The following is a 23,534-nucleotide window of genomic DNA, read 5'->3' on the forward strand; positions in this document are numbered from 1 at the left end:
CCTCATCCCATGCATTCCATGATGGTCTGATGCTTCCATCTGAAAATTGGGAACATCAAAAGATCTGACTTTCCCAATTTTCTGATGGGAACATCAAATGATCTGATATTCCCATCACTGAAAAATAAAAACAGATAAAAAAAATGATATGAAAAAATAGAAAATAAAATATACTCATGAAATGAACAGAATGGTTAACAACGCAGCTCAATTGCAATGCAATGTCACAATAACATTTAAATATACTTTAAGATATAATCTAGAAGAAAATAAGGATATTGAAACGGTTCATGAACTCTATTTCAATAAAGGACACTATGGGGAACTTTGAAAAATAGTTATTGAGTATAATTAGACAGACTTGTTGCTAGGCAGAGGAGTAATGAGATATATGGCAAATTTTGCAAAATATACAATGAAGGTACACAAACATTCATACCCAAACAAAGCAAAATGCCAAAGCAAAGCAAAATGCCAGGAAGGACGATCTTACTGGATCCCATAGCCTCTCCGAGGCACAAACCAGGCTTTTACATAACCCCCCCCCCTGCACCCGAGCTTTTTAAAATAGTAAATGCTACTATTTTTGCAAAATTATTACGAGATCTATTATTCTAATAAGAGTTTGATAAAATACAAACCCTGGGGCCATAGAACGGCTATTTAATCCCCTTGAACGGACCTGTGCATGGGCCACTGAGGCATCGAAAAAAAACAGACCGGCTTGGGAAAAAAGCAAAATTGCCGGTCTATGGCCCAGCTGATGGCTGTGCATGAATGGTTAATGGCTAATGGCTGTTAGTTATGGAGCTAGGTTAGACTATGTATGTTTAAATCTCTGATTTAAACAGAGCCAGTGTTCAGTCAAATAACTGAATTTATCAAATCTTATCCTTGTATAATATACAAGCTGATGTGAGATCCCTGTCTACAGGTGGACTGGAACTATTATCCAGTAGGCAGTCTACTGTATTTTATCAAACCGTTATTAGTATAATAGATCTCGTAATAATTTTGCAAAAATAATGGCATTTACTATTTTTAAAAGATTATTAGCAAATTTACAGAAATGGTGCATTCGGAAGACAAAACCAATTTTTCACTTTTGACAATTGAGCACCTGCTACATCCAGATTCTAGGGAGGAAAGGAAGGACGATCTTACTGGATCCCATAGCCTCTCCGAGGCACAAACCAGGCTTTTACATAACCCCCCCCCCCTGCACCCGAGCTTTTTAAAATAGTAAATGCCACTATTTTTGCAAAATTATTACGAGATCTATTATTCTAATAAGAGTTTGATAAAATACAAACCCTGGGGCCATAGAACGGCTATTTAATCCCCTTGAACGGACCTGTGCATGGGCCACTGAGGCATCGAAAAAAAACAGACCGGCTTGGGAAAAAAGCAAAATTGCCGGTCTATGGCCCAGCTGATGGCTGTGCATGAATGGCTAATGGCTGTTAGTTATGGAGCTAGGTTAGACTATGTATGTTTAAATCTCTGATTTAAACAGAGCCAGTGTTCAGTCAAATAACTGAATTTATCAAATCTTATCCTTGTATAATATACAAGCTGATGTGAGATCCCTGTCTACAGGTGGACTGGAACTATTATCCAGTAGGCAGTCTACTGTATTTTATCAAACCGTTATTAGTATAATAGATCTCGTAATAATTTTGCAAAAATAATGGCATTTACTATTTTTAAAAGATTATTAGCAAATTTACAGAAATGGTGCATTCGGAAGACAAAACCAATTTTTCACTTTTGACAATTGAGCACCTGCTACATCCAGATTCTAGGGAGGAAAGGAAGGACGATCTTACTGGATCCCATAGCCTCTCCGAGGCACAAACCAGGCTTTTACATAACCCCCCCCCCCCTGCACCCGAGCTTTTTAAAATAGTAAATGCCACTATTTTTGCAAAATTATTACGAGATCTATTATTCTAATAAGAGTTTGATAAAATACAAACCCTGGGGCCATAGAACGGCTATTTAATCCCCTTGAACGGACCTGTGCATGGGCCACTGAGGCATCGAAAAAAAAACAGACCGGCTTGGGAAAAAAGCAAAATTGCCGGTCTATGGCCCAGCTGATGGCTGTGCATGAATGGCTAATGGCTGTTAGTTATGGAGCTAGGTTAGACTATGTATGTTTAAATCTCTGATTTAAACAGAGCCAGTGTTCAGTCAAATAACTGAATTTATCAAATCTTATCCTTGTATAATATACAAGCTGATGTGAGATCCCTGTCTACAGGTGGACTGGAACTATTATCCAGTAGGCAGTCTACTGTATTTTATCAAACCGTTATTAGTATAATAGATCTCGTAATAATTTTGCAAAAATAATGGCATTTACTATTTTTAAAAGATTATTAGCAAATTTACAGAAATGGTGCATTCGGAAGACAAAACCAATTTTTCACTTTTGACAATTGAGCACCTGCTACATCCAGATTCTAGGGAGGAAAGGAAGGACGATCTTACTGGATCCCATAGCCTCTCCGAGGCACAAACCAGGCTTTTACATAACCCCCCCCCCCCTGCACCCGAGCTTTTTAAAATAGTAAATGCCATTATTTTTGCAAAATTATTACGAGATCTATTATACTAATAACGGTAAATAAATAATAAATAGTAAATAAATCAAAATCAGTTACATTATTTTATCTTATTCATAGCATAAATGTTCTCGAAGATTACTAAAAAGAAATTGAATTAGACTACAGCAAATTAGCAAACTTTACCTTGTATCTGTTTCCACCGAGTTTGTTTGGGGCGTTCTTCAACATATCAGCAATACTTGTCTCAACATCTCTTTCAGTTGCATTAGTGTGGGTGTTGATACAGGCTTCTGGAAATTTATAAGAATTAATTAATATATATAATTATAATTCACTTTGCTATTCCCCATTCCACAGTCCTCTCGTCCTTCCCACTTCCCTGTCCCCACATCATCCCCACTATTCCCACTTCCCTGTCCCATCGTCCTCCTTACCATTTTCCCCTCCCCTGTCCTTCTTCCTCCCCCACCATCTCCCATTCACCTGTCCCTTTGTCCTCCCCAGCATTCCCCTGTCCCCACCATCCCCAACTCCCCAGTCCCCTCGTCCTCCCCACCATTACCCTCTCCTCTGTCCCCTCGTCTTCCCCACCATACCCCCCTCTCGTCCTCCCCACCATTCCAAACTACCTCATCCGATGCATTCTATAATGGTCTGATGCTTCCATCAGAAAATTGGGAACATCAAATGATCTGATATTCCCATCACTGAAAAATAAGAACAGCTAAAAAAATGAAATGAAAAAAATAAAAAAATAAACTATACTCATGAAATGAACAGTATGGTAAACAACACAGCTCAATTTCAATGCAATGTCACACAAAATTATTAAATCGAAATGAAAATAAATTGAAATCTATGAAAATTCAAATTATCAATACAATCGGAAATATTGAAATAATATCGCAACATAATATAGTGTGGGTTGCTCTTACGTGCAACAGACGGTGCTGTTTTTCAAAAAAGGCATGGTTTTACCTGTCACAAGTGTGGCATCTATACTTATACTCACGAAATGAACGGTATGGTAAACAACATAGCTCAATTGCAATGCAATGTCACAATAACATTTAATAACAATAATAACAATAACATTTAAATATACTTTAAGATATAATCTAGAAGAAAATAAGAACATTGAAACGGTTCATGAACTCGATTTCAATAAAGGACACTATGGGGAACTTTGAAAAACAGTTAATGAGTATAATTAGACAGACTTGTTGCTAGGCAGAGGAGTAAATAATGAGATATATGGCAAATTTTGCAAAATATACGGCACACAAACATTCATACCCAAACAAAGCAAAATGCTAGGTAAGAACAAAGCAGTTGGCCCGTAGGGGAAAGGAGATACCCACAAGACTGGAATACAAGTCATTAACAAGCACACAAGTACTACACTACACAACAACCGCACTACTACCAGAACTGGACGAATCACTACCAAAACAACACATTGCACATCACTACCAAAACAACACAACACAACACAAGCATTGGCAAAGAATTATAGACCAGTTGCACTAACATCCCACATAATAAAATTATTTGAGAGTGATCAGGAGTCAGATTACTAGTTTTATAGAGACCAATGACCTCCACAATCCAGGCCAACAAGGATTTAGAGCAGTTTCTATGATCGAGCCACTGAGATCTATAAAGAATTCTGATCAAGAAAGAGATCTAGGGGTGGTTTTAGATAGAAAACTATAACCTGAGGATCATATTAAGAACATTCTGCGAGGGGCCTATGCTACACTTTTTAACTTTAGAATTGCTTTTAAATACATAGGTCAAAAAGTTTTAAAAGTTTTAAAAGTTTTTTAAACCTCTCGTGTATCATGAGTGTTAAAGCATCAGATGGTGCATTCAGATGATGAATATTACATAGTTCCTTCATCTGGGAAGAATGAACACATATTGGTGCATTCGGATGATAAAAACTAACTACTGTAGTTTAATTGATCAACAGACTGTATATCATATGCAGACTGTATGTGGATCTGCGGGCCACTCCAAACAACAGCCTGGTGGACCAAGCTCCACCAGGGCTAAAGCACAAAGTGATATAGATGTGATAGAGAAACTAGGTCAAATGGAGGAGTAGGTCTGTATATTAAACAGCACCTGACGTGCACAGAGCTACTAAACTCAATGTGGTGGTAGAGTGGTGGGGGGGGGGAAACATTGCAGAAAAAAACAAAAATACAATTTGGTCAACAAAACAGCATTGTTTAAAATAGAAGACATGGGTTGTCATTTTGGGGGTAAGGTAGGTTACATTGAGTTAATTAGTTAGTACTTAGTTTTTATCTTAAACTGGTTGGGAGAGGTACAGTGTTGCTGTGCTGGTGAAAGAACACCTAAAGGTAAATTAAATAATGATTGCGAATCCACAAGAAGTTGACATAATATCGCTAGAGATCTGCAATCAGGATGATAAACTTTCCTTAAAGAATTTGACAAACACTTGCTGATAGGACATGAAGTAAATGAAATGTATGTCAAGTTTTGTGAAATATATGATAAAAGCACAACAAAATTTGTACCAAAGGAGAGATGCAGAACTAGGAAAAGGGGTTTGTTCAACAGAAATTGCGAGAGGGCCTGAGACCCAAACACACACAAATGGAATCAATATATAGCAAGAGGCCAAACCCCCAAACATACAAGCGATGCAAAGATGCGAGAAACAGCAGCAGCATTAAGGAGAGGGACTTAAGGACCATAAATAAAGTGTGAAAATAAACTCGAGTAAATTTTTTTAACTACTCTCGACAGTGAAGAAAAACAAATATTCAGACGATTTGTGTTAGAATCATTAATCTTACACTTTCGGTCATATTCAACAACACAAATACATACACACACATTCCTGTTGCTGTAGCAAGTGAAGAATTACACACACAGATCACAATAACGTGATGCATCAAATGAACAAATCCACAAGGGCCGTGACGAGGATTCGAACCTGCGTCCGGGAGCATCCCAGACACTGCCTTAATCGACTGAGCTACAACAGGGTAAAAGGGTTGAAACCGAAGTTCTACTGAACTTACTGGATCCCGTAGCCTCTCCGAGGCACAAACCAGGCTTTTACACAACCCCCCCCCCCCTGCACCCGAGCTATGTCAACAGGCCGTTCTCCCTCTTCGCCCTTCCGAATGCACCATATCAGTAAATTTTTTAATAATCTTTTAAAAATAGTAAATGCCACTATTTTTGCAAAATTATTACGAGATCTATTATTCTATAGAATAATGCATATAAATGCATATATGCATATAAATACAAAACATAAATACAAAAGTAAATGTAAATAATTTTACCTTGCACCTAGATCCACCAAGCCTGTATGGCGCGCGTTTCAGTACTTCGGAAATCTAGAACTATCTTGAATCTCTAATCTGCAATGAAACAATACATATTATTGCACTTACCAAAACATGGATGAATGTAGAAAATACAGAACTATTAGCTGAATATCAAATAAATGGATTTAATCTATTTCACACAGATAGATATATTACACCGTGTATATTAGGTAATACCTAACATACACGCCTCCACACACACTACATTTGAAATGTAGTCTCAAAAAGACTACATTTCAACAGCAAAGATTACTCCATAAAAAAATAATTAAATTATTGACCAACATGAGAGAGGGTTAGCCAACATGAGGGTTGTGTTGATTGCCTGAAAATATTTAAATTGTGTAATGTATTGAATGGCATTTTTCAAGTTACAACATTTTTTAAATTACTGAACTAGGTTCTAGGCTTTGCTAGGCTTAATTCAATTATTACAGATAAGCCTAACCTAGCCTAGAACCCAGTGGGTTTTCTTCCTATTGGGGAGTGTTGTACATGCCTCGCCTCCACGTGAGGACGGCCGGTGAGGGCGGCCGGTGAGGGGGCCGGTGAGGGCGGCCGGTGAGGGTGGCCGGTGAGGGCGGCCGGTGAGGGCGGCCGGTGAGGGCGGCCGGTGAGGGCGGCCGGTGAGGGGGCCGGTGAGGGCGGCCGGTGAGGACGGCCGGTGAGGACGGCCGGTGAGGACGGCCGGTGAGGGGGCCGGTGAGGGCGGCCGGTGAGGGGGCTGGTGAGGACGGCCGGTGAGGACGGCCGGTGAGGGCGGCCGGTGAGGGGGCCGGTGAGGGCGGCCGGTGAGGACGGCCGGTGAGGACGGCCGGTGAGGGCCGCCGGTGAGGGGGCCAGTGAGGGTGGCCGGTGAGGGGGGCCGGTAAGAACGGCCGGTGAGGACGACCGGTGAGGACGGCCGGTGAGGACGGCCGGTGAGGGGGCCGGTGAGGGTGGCCGGTGACGGGGCCGGTGAGGACGGCCGGTGAGGGTGGCCGGTGAGGACGGCCGGTGAGGGTGGCCGGTGAGGGGGCCCGTGAGGGCGGCCGGTGAGGGCGGCCGGTGAGGGGGCCGGTGAGGGCGGCCGGTGAGGGTGGCCGGTGAGGGCGGCCGGTGAGGGCGGCCGGTGAGGGGGCCGGTGAGGGCGGCCGGTGAGGGGGCTGGTGAGGACGGCCGGTGAGGACGGCCGGTGAGGGCGGCCGATGAGGGGGCCGGTGAGGGGGCTGGTGAGGGCGGCTGGTGAGGACGGCCGGTGAGGACGGCCGGTGAGGGCGGCCGGTGAGGACGGCCGGTGAGGGCGGCCGGTGAGGGTGCCGGTGAGGGGGCCGGTGAGGGCGGCTGGTGAGGACGGCCGGTGAGGACGGCCGGTGAGGGCGGCCGGTGAGGGCGGCCGGTGAGGACGGCCGGTGAGGGGGCCGGTGAGGAGGGCCGGTGAGGACGGCCGGTGAGGGCGGCCGGTGAGGGGGCCGGTGAGGACGGCCGGTGAGGGCGGCCGCTGAGGGGGCCGGTGAGGGGGCCGGTGAGGACGGCCGGTGAGGGGGCCGGTGAGGACGGCCGGTGAGGGCGGCCGGTGAGGACGGCCGGTGAGGACGGCCGGTGAGGGCGGCCGGTGAGGGGGCCGGTGAGGACGGCCGGTGAGGGCGGCCGGTGAGGGCGGCCGCTGAGGGGGCCGGTGAGGGGGCCGGTGAGGGGGCCGGTGAGGACGGCCGGTGAGGGGGCCGGTGAGGACGGCCGGTGAGGGCGGCCGGTGAGGGGGCCGGTGAGGACGGCCGGTGAGGACGGCCGGTGAGGGCGGCCGGTGAGGACTGCCGGTGAGGGCGGCCGGTGAGGACTGCCGGTGAGGGCGGCTGGTGAGGACTGCCGGTGAGGGCGGCCGGTGAGGACTGCCGGTGAGGGCGGGTGGTGAGGACTGCCGGTGAGGGCGGCTGGTGAGGACTGCCGGTGAGGGCGGCTGGTGAGGACGGCCGGTGAGGGCGGCTGATGAGTTGGCCGGTGAGTTGGCCGGTGAGTTGGCCGGTGAGGGTGGCCGGTGAGTTGGCCGGTGAGTTGGCCGGTGAGTTGGCCGGTGAGGGTGGCCGGTGAGTTGGCCGGTGAGTTGGCCGGTGAGTTGGCCGGTGAGGGTGGCCGGTGAGGACGGCCGATGAGGACGGCCGGTGAGGGCGGCCGGTGAGGGCGGCCGGTGAGGGGGCCGGTGAGGGCGGCCGGTGAGGGTGACCAGTGAGTTGGCCGGTGAGTTGGCCGGTGAGGGAGGCCGGTGAGTTGGCCGGTGAGTTGGCCGGTGAGTTGGCCGGTGAGTTGGACGGTGAGGGTGGCCGGTGAGGACGGCCGGTGAGGACGGCCGGTGAGGACGGCCGGTGAGGGTGGCCGGTGAGGACGGCCGGTGAGGGTGGCCGGTGAGGGGGCCGGTGAGGACGGCCGGTGAGGGCGGCCGGTGAGGGGGCCGGTGAGGACGGCCGGTGAGGACGGCCGGTTAGGGTGGCCGGTGAGGGTGTCCGGTGAGAGCGGCCGGTGACGGGGCCGGTGAGGGTGGCCGGTGAGGGTGGCCGGTGAGGGTGTCCGGTGAGGGCGGCCGGTGAGGGTGGCCGGTGAGGGTGTCCGGTGAGGGCGGCTGGTGACGGGGCCGGTGAGGGCGGCCGGTGACGGGGCCGGTGAGGGTGTCCGGTGAGGACGGCCGGTGAGGGGGCCGGTGAGGGTGGCCGGTGAGGGTGGCCGGTGAGGGGGCCGGTGAGGACGGCCGGTGAGGGTGGCCGGTGAGGGGGCCCGTGAGGACGGCCGGTGAGGGTGGCCGGTGAGGGTGGCCGGTGAGGGGGCCGGTGACGACGGCCGGTGAGGACGGCCGGTGAGGACGACCGGTGAGGACGGCCGGTGAGGACGGCCGGTGAGGGGGCCGGTGAGGGTGGCCGGTGAGGGTGGCCGGTGAGGGGGCCGGTGAGGGTGGCCGGTGAGGGGGCCGGTGACGACGGCCGGTGAGGACGGCCGGTGAGGACGACCGGTGAGGACGGCCGGTGAGGACGGCCGGTGAGGGGGCCGGTGAGGGTGGCCGGTGACGGGGCCGGTGAGGACGGCCGGTGAGGACGGCCGGTGAGGACGGCCGGTGAGGACGGCCGGTGAGGGTGGCCGGTGAGGACGGCCGGTGAGGACGGCCGGTGAGGACGGCCGGTGAGGGCGGCCGGTGAGGGTGGCCGGTGAGTTGGCCGGTGAGTTGGCCGGTGAGGGTGGCCGGTAGTAGTAGGGTTGGCGACGCACAGGTACCTTTTTTTTCTGGGAGAAAAAAGGTACCTGTGCGCCCCAAGGGTTTCAGGTAAATTTAGAATATCCCCTGTGCGCCCCAAGGGTTTCAGGTAAATTTAGAATATCCCCTGTGCGCCCCAAGGGTTTCAGGTCCAAAGGGAAAAAAGTGCCTGTGCGCCCCAAGGGTTTCAGGTAAATTTAGAATATCCCCTGTGCGCCCCAAGGGTTTCAGGTAAATTTAGAATATCCCCTGTGCGCCCCAAGGGTTTCAGGTCCAAAGGGAAAAAAGTGCCTGTGCGCCCCAAGGGTTTCAGGTCCAAAGGGAAAAAAAGGTACCTGTGCGCCCCAAGGGTTTCAGGTAAATTTAGAATATCCCCTGTGCGCCCCAAGGGTTTCAGGTCCAAAGGGAAAAAAAGTGCCTGTGCGCCCCAAGGGTTTCAGGTCCAAAGGGAAAAAAGGTACCTGTGCGCCCCAAGGGTTTCAGGTCCAAAGGGAAAAAAGGTACCTGTGCGCCCCAAGGGTTTCAGGTAAATTTAGAATATCCCCTGTGCGCCCCAAGGGTTTTCAGGCGAATTTGGGGAGTCACAGATTTAGAATTAGGGAATTCTTATAATGAAAAATAATGTCATACGAGTTTGCTAAAGTTCTTATAAGAAAAATAATTTCCGAGACTTAGAAGTTTGTTAAGGCCTTACGGGAGAAATTCAAATAACATGTGTAGCACTTTAGGGCTTCCAGGAGAACTCTACGGACATATTTTACATGTTTTCAACTTACAAAATCGTCTATGTAAGCCTTAGTTATTCATATAAATTTAGAAAAGCACCTGTGTAAGTCATTGTTTTCAGGGTTTCGTACATCACACCCCCCTCCCTCTCCCCCTTACCTCGCAATCTGTCGCATCACCTTTATTTACTTTGCGCCCAGCCAGTCAGTCGGCTCTTAATCTTATCTTATCTTATCCATAATATCTGGACCGTCCCTCCTCTCTCTCTCTCTCTCCTCTTCATATTATTCTCTCTCTTGCTATTTTCCAACATCGTATGTTTGCTCCTTTTCATTAAGCAAGTCAGTATGTTTGCTCCTTTTCATTAAGCAAGTCAGTTTTACACAAATAAATCATGTTAGTAAGCAAGTTCTAGCTCACGTTCCCCACCTTAGTCCCCTGTCGTATAAAGAATACTATCATTCCAATCCCTCTAAAATTTTAAAATAATCATATTTCAAATGTAGTTCAATACAGTAATTAGTTACCAAGCTCCAGCTCTTGTCCTCCGCCTTAGCTCTCTCTCGTATCTTCGTTAGTATCAGTCCAATTTCCCTGAAATTTCTACCCTCTGTATTTCAGACATAGTTTAGTAAATGCAAACAATTATCAAACTCTAGCTCTTGTCCCCAGCTTAGTTCATTTGTACAAAATCATTAGTAACAGTCCAAATTTCCCTGAAATTTCTACCCTCTGTATTTCAGACATAGTTTAGTAAATGCAAACAATTATCAAACTCTAGCTCTTGTCCCCAGCTTAGTTCATTTGTACAAAATCATTAGTAACAGTCCAAATTCCCTGAAATTTCTACCCTCTGTATTTCAGACACCGTAAATAAGATCAAAACAGTTACCAAGCTCCAGCTCTTGTCCTCCGCCTTAGCTCTCTCTCGTATCTTCGTTAGTAACAGATCAATTCCCCTGAAATTTCTACCCTCTGTATTTCAGACACCGTAAATAAAATCAAATAGTTATCGAGCTCCAGCTCTCGTCCCCGCCTTAATTCTCTTTCGTATCTTTATAAATAACCCATCAATTTCCCTAAAATTAAAAGCAGACATACTTCAAAGTTAGTAAATAAGATCAAGTCAGTTACTGAGCTCCAGCTCTCGTCCCCGCCTTAGTTCTCTTTCATATCTTTGTAAATAAACCATCAATTTCCCTGAAATTTTTACCCTCTGTATTTCAGACATAGTAAATATGAAGTAAACAATTATAAAACTCTAGCTCTTGTCCTCTGTCCAAGCTCACTTTTGTAAAATCATTACTCTCAGTCCAAATCACCCAACTACATTTTCAGACATAGTAAATAAAAACCAGTTCAGTTATCAAGTTTCAACTCTTGTGCCCCAGCTTAGTTCATTTGTACAAGTTCTTTATTTTCCAACTAAATCACCCTGAGATTTAAGATCACCGTATTTCTAACGTAGTAAAATTAATCGGGGCATTAACCAAGCTCCATTCCCTCTGCCTTAGATCATCAGACATAAATATTTTCGATCAAGTCCGTCTCCAGCTTAACTCTTACCCTTTCCCTCCCTTACCTTCTCATCCCCAACTTATCCAAACCTTCAATAATCGTACTGTATTTGCATATTTTCTCTATATTCACTGTGTTCTTCGTATTCTCATCCGTGTTCACTCCATGTTCTTCAAAATGTTCACAGTCCCATTCAGTTCATATTTTCACAAGTATCTCCATTTTTTATGTAATCTTTCTCTTAGTCTCATTATGTTCTCTACAAATTCTAGTCATATTTTCTATGTTTTCATATTCATCACATGTTCTCTTTACAACTTTTATACTCAATATTCATGCCAACTTCCATATTTTGTGTTCTTTGTCAATATTCATGTTCTCAATGTTCTTAGCTTGTTCTTCACATGTTCAGTGTTCATTCTTTGTATTCCCTATGTTCCTTATCATGTCTTCATATTCTCTATAAGTTCATATTCCCTGCATGTTCACTCTATTCATCAACTGTTTCTTACATGTTTTCTGTGTTCACCGTATGTTCACTGTGTTCATTCCCTTACTTAACCTCAATTTTTTATGTTCTTTGTTTCTTCCATTCACTAACTAGTTCTTTGTCAAATAATATTATACTGCATTACAGTTCCCTCAACAATTTTAGTCACCAAGTTTTTATTTGCAAAACTATGTCAAAGTAATTCTCGTAGTCAACTTAATAGTTCTACCAACCCCGTTCTTAAACAAATCTACACTTTATTCAGTTCCAAATTTACAAAGACAAACCTTTCTTGTAACTTCTTAACTAAAAATCTTTCGCCAATCAACTGAAACATAGTCACTTTCCTCATTTCTCAACTAAACTTATTATCCAGTCAACTAAAAATAGTCAGAAATAGCCTCGTTCAACACTGTTCTTAACTAAAACAACCTTTCTCTTAGCTAAAAATTGTCAAAGGAAACTTTTTCAGCACTTTCTTAACAGGCGCTATGTTTCATCAAGAAAAATTGTCAAAGGAAACTTTCCAAAACTGTTCATAACTAGCTTTTATCCATCGTCAATCAACTAAAAATAATAACTTTCATCATTTCTTAACTAAACTTATTCCCCCCAGTCATCAGAAAATAACAGTGTTCTTCATGTTTCATTGTCATTTCATAACTAAAATTAACCATCAATCAACAGAAAAAGCCATGTTCATCATGTTTTGTCTTTTTGCTTAACTAAAATTATGTTTTTTCAAGTAAGAAAAAATAACCAAAGATATCTTTCATAGCTGTTCTTAACTGACATTATACTTTGGGGAGCACAAAAATAGTCTCCCTCGTCATGTTTTATCTTTTCCTTAACTAAAGTATTCATCAGTCAACTAAAAAAATAGTTACTTCATCATGTTTCCTTGTCATTTCTTAACTGAAATATCACTTCTCTCATCTGAAATAGTCATGTGTAGCCTCTTTCCAACACTGTTCTTAACTAAAGTAGCCTTTCACTTCGCTAAAATAGTCATATTCATCGTTGTTCCTAACTAAAATATATGTCGTTAAGTAAGAAATATAGTCAAAAACACTCTTCCAGACATCAAGGACTCACTCTCGTTCATCAAAGTTGTTTCAAAGACATCAAAGTTATTCAAAGAGCTAACAAAAGTTATTCTCAGAGTCACCTTCGTTCTTCAGAGAAACTTTCCAAAACATCTTTATTCATCAAAGTTATTCTCAGAGGCATAAAAGTCATTCTCAGAGCTATCAAACTTGTTCTCAAAGTCATCAAACTTATTCACAGAGTCATCAAAGTTAATCTAAGACATCATTTTTCATCAAAGATATTCTCTCTAAACCATCAATGTTCTTCTCTAAGACATAAAAGTTATTCTCAGAGTCACCTTCGTTCGTCAGAGAAACTTTCAAAACATCTTTGTTCATCAAACTTGTTTTCAAAGTCATCAAAAGTTAATCTAAGACATCTTCTTTCATCAAAGTTATTTTCAGAGACATCTAAAGTTATTCTCAGAGCTATCAAACTCGTTCTCAGAGTCATCAAATGTTATAAAGTTATTCTCAGAGACATCTAAAGTTAATCTTGGTCATCAAAGTTGTTCTCTAAACATCAATGTTGTTCTCCAAGACATCAAAGATGTTCTCAAAATCATAAAAGTTATTCCCAGAGCTATTAAAGTTAATCTCAGAGTTATCCAAAGATATTCTCATGTCCACAAAAGTTATTCCAAGAGACGTCAAAGTTGTTTCAAAGACATCAAAGTTAATCTCAGAGTTATCCAAAGGCATTCTCAGAGACATCTAAAGTTATTCTCTAAGACATCAAAGTTGTTCTAAGAGTTATCAAAAGTTATTCTCAGTCATGATATGTTATTCTCTAACTCACTTCCATTCATCAAAGACATTCTCTAAGTCCTGAAAGTTATTCTCTAAGACAACAAAGTCTTTCTCAGAGCTACCAAAGATGTTCTCTAAATCATAAAAGTTAATCTTAACTCACCTTCGTTCATTAGAGAAACTTTCCAATCCATATTCGTTGACCAGAGTTATTCTCAGAGTCATCAAAGCGATCTCTAATTCATCTTCGTTCTCCAAAGTTGTTCTCTAAGACACCTTCATTCATCAAAGAAACTCTCCTTCTTCCATCATGTTATTCTTTAAGACATCTTCAGTCATAAAATTTTCTCTCCAAAATGTAACTAGTTCAGCTTTTCTTACCAAACCTGCATTTCTGTTAAAACATATTTTCTTAGTTGCTTTACCCTAAAACTGTTCTCTGAACTACACTGTTCAAACCTACGTAACCTATCCTCTCCACCCAATGTTACTTAGTTAACGTAACGTTCCTAAACCTAACTTTACCTATCCTAACATACCTTACCTTACCTTCCCTATCTTACCTAACTTTACCTATCCTAACATAACTTACCTTACCTTCCCTATCTTACCTAACTTTACCTATGTTACCTTACCTTACCTATCTTACCTAACTTTACCTATGTTACCTTACCTTACCTATCTTACCTAACTTAACCTTCATAACCTAACTTTACCTATCCTAACATAACTTACCTTACCTTACCTATCTTACCTAACTTTACCTATCTTACCTAACTTAACCTGCATAACCTAACTTTACCTATCCTAACCTAACTTACCTTACCTTACCTATCTTACCTAACTTATCCTGCTTAACCTATCTTACCTATCTTACCTAACTTTACCTATCTTACCTAACTTAACTTTCATAACCTAACTTTACCTATCCTAACATAACTTACCTTACCTTCCCTATCTTACCTAACTTTACCTATCCTATCCTAACCTAACTTGTCTTACCTAACTTAATCTTACTTTCCCAAACTGATGTATCCTATCTTATCTAGTCCAACCAGACATGCTCTAACTTACATAAGTATTCCTTCTCGTCTTTTGTGTTTCGTCAATCATTGTCTCATATTCATTTACTCATTTCATTAGTTAATTTCTCAAATGGACGTTTTTGCATTTCAAGTGCTATTTGCTAGAGATTGAATATTTAAGCATTTCAAAGAATTTTTGTTATATATGGGCATTTACTCATTTCAAGGGATAATTTCTCAAATGGACGTTTTTGCATTTCAAGTGTTATTTGTTTAAGATTGGGTATTTAACCATTTCAAAGGATTTTGTTATATATGGGAACTTACTCGTTTCAAGGGCTAATTTCTCAAATGGTCATTTTTGCAGATCAAGGGTTATTTGTTAAAGTTCATCAAGTTGCCCATAAGTTGTATTAGTAGGTTCTATCTTATGTTCTTATTCCCCAACCCCTTAACCTAACCTCTTGTAATCTTAGTGTATTTAGTAGGTTCTATCTTATGTTCTTATTCCCCAACCCTTTAACCTATCCTTTCAGATGTAGTTTGTTGAATATATTATCCTTTTCCTAACCTTTCAGATGTAGTTTGTTGAATATATTATCCTTTTCCTAACCTTTCAGATGTAGTTTTGTTTCTCCTTTTTGTATATTTTTACCCAAACCATCTTTCCTTCTTTACTTTGATTCTCCTACTCCTTCTAACCCTCCTTTTCTATCTCTCTCCCTTATTCTCTCTCTTCCTCCCCTCTCTCTCCCTCATTTGCTCAAATGCTCTCTTGTTTCTCAAATTCAAGTCTTATTGCTCCCATTCTCACACCCTCATTCTCATTCACTTAGTTTTTCTTTTTCTCAATTCAAGTCTTATTGCTCCCATTCTCACACCCTCATTCTCATTCACTTAGTTTTTCTTTTTCTCAATTCAAGTCTTAGTGCTCCCATGCCCACACTCTCTCTCATTCTCTCTTCTTTGGTCCCATTTTCTTCCGCCCCCTCTCTCTCTTACTCCTTGCTCTTCTTTCATGCTCTCAATCCCTTGAGCTCTTGTTTCTCAATTTCAAGTCTTAGTAGATCTGATTCTTTACTATTGTAATTTTATTATTACTATGATAAAGAATGAACTTATATGTGAAAACAAAGTAAAGAAGGAAAGATGGTTTGGGTAAAAATATACAAAAAGGAGAAACAAAACTACATCTGAAAGGTTAGGAAAAGGATAATATATTCAACAAACTACATCTGAAAGGTTAGGAAAAAGGATAATATATTCAACAAACTACATCTGAAAGGATAGGTTAAAGGGTTGGGGAATAAGAACATAAGATAGAACCTACTAAATACACTAAGATTACAAGAGGTTAGGTTAAGGGGTTGGGGAATAAGAACATAAGATAGAACCTACTAATACAACTTATGGGCAACTTGATGAACTTTAACAAATAACCCTTGATCTGCAAAAATGACCATTTGAGAAATTAGCCCTTGAAACGAGTAAGTTCCCATATATAACAAAATCCTTTGAAATGGTTAAATACCCAATCTTAAACAAATAACACTTGAAATGCAAAAACGTCCATTTGAGAAATTATCCCTTGAAATGAGTAAATGCCCATATATAACAAAAATTCTTTGAAATGCTTAAATATTCAATCTCTAGCAAATAGCACTTGAAATGCAAAAACGTCCATTTGAGAAATTAACTAATGAAATGAGTAAATGAATATGAGACAATGATTGACGAAACACAAAAGACGAGAAGGAATACTTATGTAAGTTAGAGCATGTCTGGTTGGACTAGATAAGATAGGATACATCAGTTTGGGAAAGTAAGATTAAGTTAGGTAAGACAAGTTAGGTTAGGATAGGATAGGTAAAGTTAGGTAAGATAGGGAAGGTAAGGTAAGTTATGTTAGGATAGGTAAAGTTAGGTTATGAAAGTTAAGTTAGGTAAGATAGGTAAAGTTAGGTAAGATAGGTAAGATAGGTTAAGCAGGATAAGTTAGGTAAGATAGGTAAGGTAAGGTAAGTTAGGTTAGGATAGGTAAAGTTAGGTTATGCAGGTTAAGTTAGGTAAGATAGGTAAAGTTAGGTAAGATAGGTAAGGTAAGGTAAGTTATGTTAGGATAGGTAAAGTTAGGTTATGAAGGTTAAGTTAGGTAAGATAGGTAAGGTAAGGTAACATAGGTAAAGTTAGGTAAGATAGGTAAGGTAAGGTAACATAGGTAAAGTTAGGTAAGATAGGGAAGGTAAGGTAAGTTATGTTAGGATAGGTAAAGTTAGGTAAGATAGGGAAGGTAAGGTAAGGTATGTTAGGATAGGTAAAGTTAGGTTTAGGAACGTTACGTTAACTAAGTAACATTGGGTGGAGAGGATAGGTTACGTAGGTTTGAACAGTGTAGTTCAGAGAACAGTTTTAGGGTAAAGCAACTAAGAAAATATGTTTTAACAGAAATGCAGGTTTGGTAAGAAAAGCTGAACTAGTTACATTTTGGAGAGAAAATTTTATGACTGAAGATGTCTTAAAGAATAACATGATGGAAGAAGGAGAGTTTCTTTGATGAATGAAGGTGTCTTAGAGAACAACTTTGGAGAACGAAGATGAATTAGAGATCGCTTTGATGACTCTGAGAATAACTCTGGTCAACGAATATGGATTGGAAAGTTTCTCTAATGAACGAAGGTGAGTTAAGATTAACTTTTATGATTTAGAGAACATCTTTGGTAGCTCTGAGAAAGACTTTGTTGTCTTAGAGAATAACTTTCAGGACTTAGAGAATGTCTTTGATGAATGGAAGTGAGTTAGAGAATAACATATCATGACTGAGAATAACTTTTGATAACTCTTAGAACAACTTTGATGTCTTAGAGAATAACTTTAGATGTCTCTGAGAATGCCTTTGGATAACTCTGAGATTAACTTTGATGTCTTTGAAACAACTTTGACGTCTCTTGGAATAACTTTTGTGGACATGAGAATATCTTTGGATAACTCTGAGATTAACTTTAATAGCTCTGGGAATAACTTTTATGATTTTGAGAACATCTTTGATGTCTTGGAGAACAACATTGATGTTTAGAGAACAACTTTGATGACCAAGATTAACTTTAGATGTCTCTGAGAATAACTTTATAACATTTGATGACTCTGAGAACGAGTTTGATAGCTCTGAGAATAACTTTAGATGTCTCTGAAAATAACTTTGATGAAAGAAGATGTCTTAGATTAACTTTTGATGACTTTGAAAACAAGTTTGATGAACAAAGATGTTTTGAAAGTTTCTCTGACGAACGAAGGTGACTCTGAGAATAACTTTTATGTCTTAGAGAAGAACATTGATGGTTTAGAGAGAATATCTTTGATGAAAAATGATGTCTTAGATTAACTTTGATGACTCTGTGAATAAGTTTGATGACTTTGAGAACAAGTTTGATAGCTCTGAGAATGACTTTTATGCCTCTGAGAATAACTTTGATGAATAAAGATGTTTTGGAAAGTTTCTCTGAAGAACGAAGGTGACTCTGAGAATAACTTTTGTTAGCTCTTTGAATAACTTTGATGTCTTTGAAACAACTTTGATGAACGAGAGTGAGTCCTTGATGTCTGGAAGAGTGTTTTTGACTATATTTCTTACTTAACGACATATATTTTAGTTAGGAACAACGATGAATATGACTATTTTAGCGAAGTGAAAGGCTACTTTAGTTAAGAACAGTGTTGGAAAGAGGCTACACATGACTATTTCAGATGAGAGAAGTGATATTTCAGTTAAGAAATGACAAGGAAACATGATGAAGTAACTATTTTTTAGTTGACTGATGAATACTTTAGTTAAGGAAAAGATAAAACATGACGAGGGAGACTATTTTTGTGCTCCCCAAAGTATAATGTCAGTTAAGAACAGCTATGAAAGATATCTTTGGTTATTTTTTCTTACTTGAAAAAACATAATTTTAGTTAAGCAAAAAGACAAAACATGATGAACATGGCTTTTTCTGTTGATTGATGGTTAATTTTAGTTATGAAATGACAATGAAACATGAAGAACACTGTTATTTTCTGATGACTGGGGGGAATAAGTTTAGTTAAGAAATGATGAAAGTTATTATTTTTAGTTGATTGACGATGGATAAAAGCTAGTTATGAACAGTTTTGGAAAGTTTCCTTTGACAATTTTTCTTGATGAAACATAGCGCCTGTTAAGAAAGTGCTGAAAAAGTTTCCTTTGACAATTTTTAGCTAAGAGAAAGGTTGTTTTAGTTAAGAACAGTGTTGAACGAGGCTATTTCTGACTATTTTTAGTTGACTGGATAATAAGTTTAGTTGAGAAATGAGGAAAGTGACTATGTTTCAGTTGATTGGCGAAAGATTTTTAGTTAAGAAGTTACAAGAAAGGTTTGTCTTTGTAAATTTGGAACTGAATAAAGTGTAGATTTGTTTAAGAACGGGGTTGGTAGAACTATTAAGTTGACTACGAGAATTACTTTGACATAGTTTTGCAAATAAAAACTTGGTGACTAAAATTGTTGAGGGAACTGTAATGCAGTATAATATTATTTGACAAAGAACTAGTTAGTGAATGGAAGAAACAAAGAACATAAAAAATTGAGGTTAAGTAAGGGAATGAACACAGTGAACATACGGTGAACACAGAAAACATGTAAGAAACAGTTGATGAATAGAGTGAACATGCAGGGAATATGAACTTATAGAGAATATGAAGACATGATAAGGAACATAGGGAATACAAAGAATGAACACTGAACATGTGAAGAACAAGCTAAGAACATTGAGAACATGAATATTGACAAAGAACACAAAATATGGAAGTTGGCATGAATATTGAGTATAAAAGTTGTAAAGAGAACATGTGATGAATATGAAAACATAGAAAATATGACTAGAATTTGTAGAGAACATAATGAGACTAAGAGAAAGATTACATAAAAAATGGAGATACTTGTGAAAATATGAACTGAATGGGACTGTGAACATTTTGAAGAACATGGAGTGAACACGGATGAGAATACGAAGAACACAGTGAATATAGAGAAAATATGCAAATACAGTACGATTATTGAAGGTTTGGATAAGTTGGGGATGAGAAGGTAAGGGAGGGAAAGGGTAAGAGTTAAGCTGGAGACGGACTTGATCGAAAATATTTATGTCTGATGATCTAAGGCAGAGGGAATGGAGCTTGGTTAATGCCCCGATTAATTTTACTACGTTAGAAATACGGTGATCTTAAATCTCAGGGTGATTTAGTTGGAAAATAAAGAACTTGTACAAATGAACTAAGCTGGGGCACAAGAGTTGAAACTTGATAACTGAACTGGTTTTTATTTACTATGTCTGAAAATGTAGTTGGGTGATTTGGACTGAGAGTAATGATTTTACAAAAGTGAGCTTGGACAGAGGACAAGAGCTAGAGTTTTATAATTGTTTACTTCATATTTACTATGTCTGAAATACAGAGGGTAAAAATTTCAGGGAAATTGATGGTTTATTTACAAAGATATGAAAGAGAACTAAGGCGGGGACGAGAGCTGGAGCTCAGTAACTGACTTGATCTTATTTACTAACTTTGAAGTATGTCTGCTTTTAATTTTAGGGAAATTGATGGGTTATTTATAAAGATACGAAAGAGAATTAAGGCGGGGACGAGAGCTGGAGCTCGATAACTATTTGATTTTATTTACGGTGTCTGAAATACAGAGGGTAGAAATTTCAGGGGAATTGATCTGTTACTAACGAAGATACGAGAGAGAGCTAAGGCGGAGGACAAGAGCTGGAGCTTGGTAACTGTTTTGATCTTATTTACGGTGTCTGAAATACAGAGGGTAGAAATTTCAGGGAATTTGGACTGTTACTAATGATTTTGTACAAATGAACTAAGCTGGGGACAAGAGCTAGAGTTTGATAATTGTTTGCATTTACTAAACTATGTCTGAAATACAGAGGGTAGAAATTTCAGGGAAATTTGGACTGTTACTAATGATTTTGTACAAATGAACTAAGCTGGGGACAAGAGCTAGAGTTTGATAATTGTTTGCATTTACTAAACTATGTCTGAAATACAGAGGGTAGAAATTTCAGGGAAATTGGACTGATACTAACGAAGATACGAGAGAGAGCTAAGGCGGAGGACAAGAGCTGGAGCTTGGTAACTAATTACTGTATTGAACTACATTTGAAATATGATTATTTTAAAATTTTAGAGGGATTGGAATGATAGTATTCTTTATACGACAGGGGACTAAGGTGGGGAACGTGAGCTAGAACTTGCTTACTAACATGATTTATTTGTGTAAAACTGACTTGCTTAATGAAAAGGAGCAAACATACTGACTTGCTTAATGAAAAGGAGCAAACATACGATGTTGGAAAATAGCAAGAGAGAGAATAATATGAAGAGGAGAGAGAGAGAGAGAGGAGGGACGGTCCAGATATTATGGATAAGATAAGATAAGATTAAGAGCCGACTGACTGGCTGGGCGCAAAGTAAATAAAGGTGATGCGACAGATTGCGAGGTAAGGGGGAGAGGGAGGGGGGTGTGATGTACGAAACCCTGAAAACAATGACTTACACAGGTGCTTTTCTAAATTTATATGAATAACTAAGGCTTACATAGACGATTTTGTAAGTTGAAAACATGTAAAATATGTCCGTAGAGTTCTCCTGGAAGCCCTAAAGTGCTACACATGTTATTTGAATTTCTCCCGTAAGGCCTTAACAAACTTCTAAGTCTCGGAAATTATTTTTCTTATAAGAACTTTAGCAAACTCGTATGACATTATTTTTCATTATAAGAATTCCCTAATTCTAAATCTGTGACTCCCCAAATTCGCCTGAAAACCCTTGGGGCGCACAGGGGATATTCTAAATTTACCTGAAACCCTTGGGGCGCACAGGTACCTTTTTTCCCTTTGGACCTGAAACCCTTGGGGCGCACAGGTACCTTTTTTCCCTTTGGACCTGAAACCCTTGGGGCGCACAGGCACTTTTTTTCCCTTTGGACCTGAAACCCTTGGGGCGCACAGGGGATATTCTAAATTTACCTGAAACCCTTGGGGCGCACAGGTACCTTTTTTTCCCTTTGGACCTGAAACCCTTGGGGCGCACAGGCACTTTTTTCCCTTTGGACCTGAAACCCTTGGGGCGCACAGGGGATATTCTAAATTTACCTGAAACCCTTGGGGCGCACAGGGGATATTCTAAATTTACCTGAAACCCTTGGGGCGCACAGGCACTTTTTTCCCTTTGGACCTGAAACCCTTGGGGCGCACAGGGGATATTCTAAATTTACCTGAAACCCTTGGGGCGCACAGGGGATATTCTAAATTTACCTGAAACCCTTGGGGCGCACAGGTACCTTTTTTCTCCCAGAAAAAAAAGGTACCTGTGCGTCGCCAACCCTACTACTGCCGGTGAGGACGGCCGATGAGGACGGCCGGTGAGGGCGGCCGGTGAGGGCGGCCGGTGAGGACGGCCGGTGAGGACGGCCGGTGAGGGTGGCCGGTGAGGGCGGCCGGTGAGGGTGGCCGGTGAGGGTGGCCGGTGAGTTGGCCGGTGAGTTGGCCGGTGAGTTGGCCGGTGAGGGCGGCCGGTGAGGGTGGCCGGTGAGGACGGCAGATGAGGACGGCCGGTGAGGGCGGCCGGTGAGGGCGGCCGGTGAGGGGGCCGGTGAGGGTGGCCGGTGAGGACGGCCGGTGAGGGTGGCCGGTGAGGGTGGCCGGTGAGGACGGCCGGTGAGGGGGCCGGTGAGGGCGGCCGGTGAGGACGGCCGGTGAGGGCGGCCGGTGAGGGTGGCCGGTGAGGGTGGCCGGTGAGGACGGCCGGTGAGGGGGCCGGTGAGGGCGGCCGGTGAGGGGGCCGGTGAGGGCGGCCGGTGAGGGTGGCCGGTGAGGGACGGCCGGTGAGGGTGGCCGGTGAGGGTGGCCGGTGAGGGCGGCCGGTGAGGGGGCCGGTGAGGGCGGCCGGTGAGGGTGGCCGGTGAGGACGGCCTCATCATTATTGACGTTGAGTCACCAGGAGAACCAATAATAATTAACTGGTTCGCCAGTTCGGAGCGGGTCGCCTTCAAGCCCCAAATATAGCTGCTCACAATGGTGTACAGTCTCATCACAGGATGATATGGGTGTGTTCGTCTCATTGTCACGGGCAGGTGATGGCATACAACACAATGATAACAGATAAACATTTAATGAATAAAAATACATTCGCAAAAGGTCTGTAAGATGAATAGAGTTAAACTTTGGCAACACTCGCTGTGAAAACTGAATTTGTATGCCAACACCTCATGTGTTGATCTTAGTAAAGAAACTTATAACTTCTTCAGGCATAAATACAGTAAACTGGGGATCAATATTCAGGAGGCCAGCATCCCAGGCTCACTCAGCAGGCCCCAGAGCAAACTCCACTCAAGCGAGTACATGTTCACATGACCTACTGCCAGAGGAACATCTCTATCCAATAATTGTTACTGAAACTTATATTGTCTCTTGTTTGTAAACAGTCGCCGCTGTGGCCTTAGTCTTCCTGGAGTATATGCGTATACAAGTATACTCGTGTGAGAGAGTTGCAGGAACACGCAAGCCATAGATCACTAAGAACTCTTAATTAACTTGGCCAGGATTCGAACCCATGCCGTACAGGATCACCCCTAAACGTACAGTCCGGTGACCACCGCAAGGCGATCATTGGTGAGGTGCTCACGGTACTGTGTACCTTTAGGGGGTGATCTTGAGCGGCATGGGTTCGAATCCTGGCCGGGGT

The 23,534-nt window shown here is 42.2% G+C and overlaps 1 protein-coding gene across 1 annotated transcript in view; it reads right to left on the bottom strand.

Moving 5' to 3' along the window:
* LOC138367607 (uncharacterized) overlaps positions 1 to 22,911 on the bottom strand; it is a 26,193-nt gene extending 3,282 nt beyond the window's left edge. Inside the window, exons 1-2 of the mRNA XM_069329328.1 lie at positions 22,159 to 22,911; positions 6,446 to 9,214 (exon numbers count right to left, since the gene is read on the bottom strand). Coding sequence (XP_069185429.1) covers positions 6,446 to 9,214; positions 22,159 to 22,911 — 3,522 coding nt within the window. The remainder of the gene's footprint in view (positions 1 to 6,445; positions 9,215 to 22,158) is intronic.
* Positions 22,912 to 23,534: the final 623 nt, after the last annotated feature.

This window comes from Procambarus clarkii, chromosome 22 (assembly GCF_040958095.1).
Source record: "Procambarus clarkii isolate CNS0578487 chromosome 22, FALCON_Pclarkii_2.0, whole genome shotgun sequence".
NCBI lineage: Eukaryota > Metazoa > Arthropoda > Malacostraca > Decapoda > Cambaridae > Procambarus > Procambarus clarkii.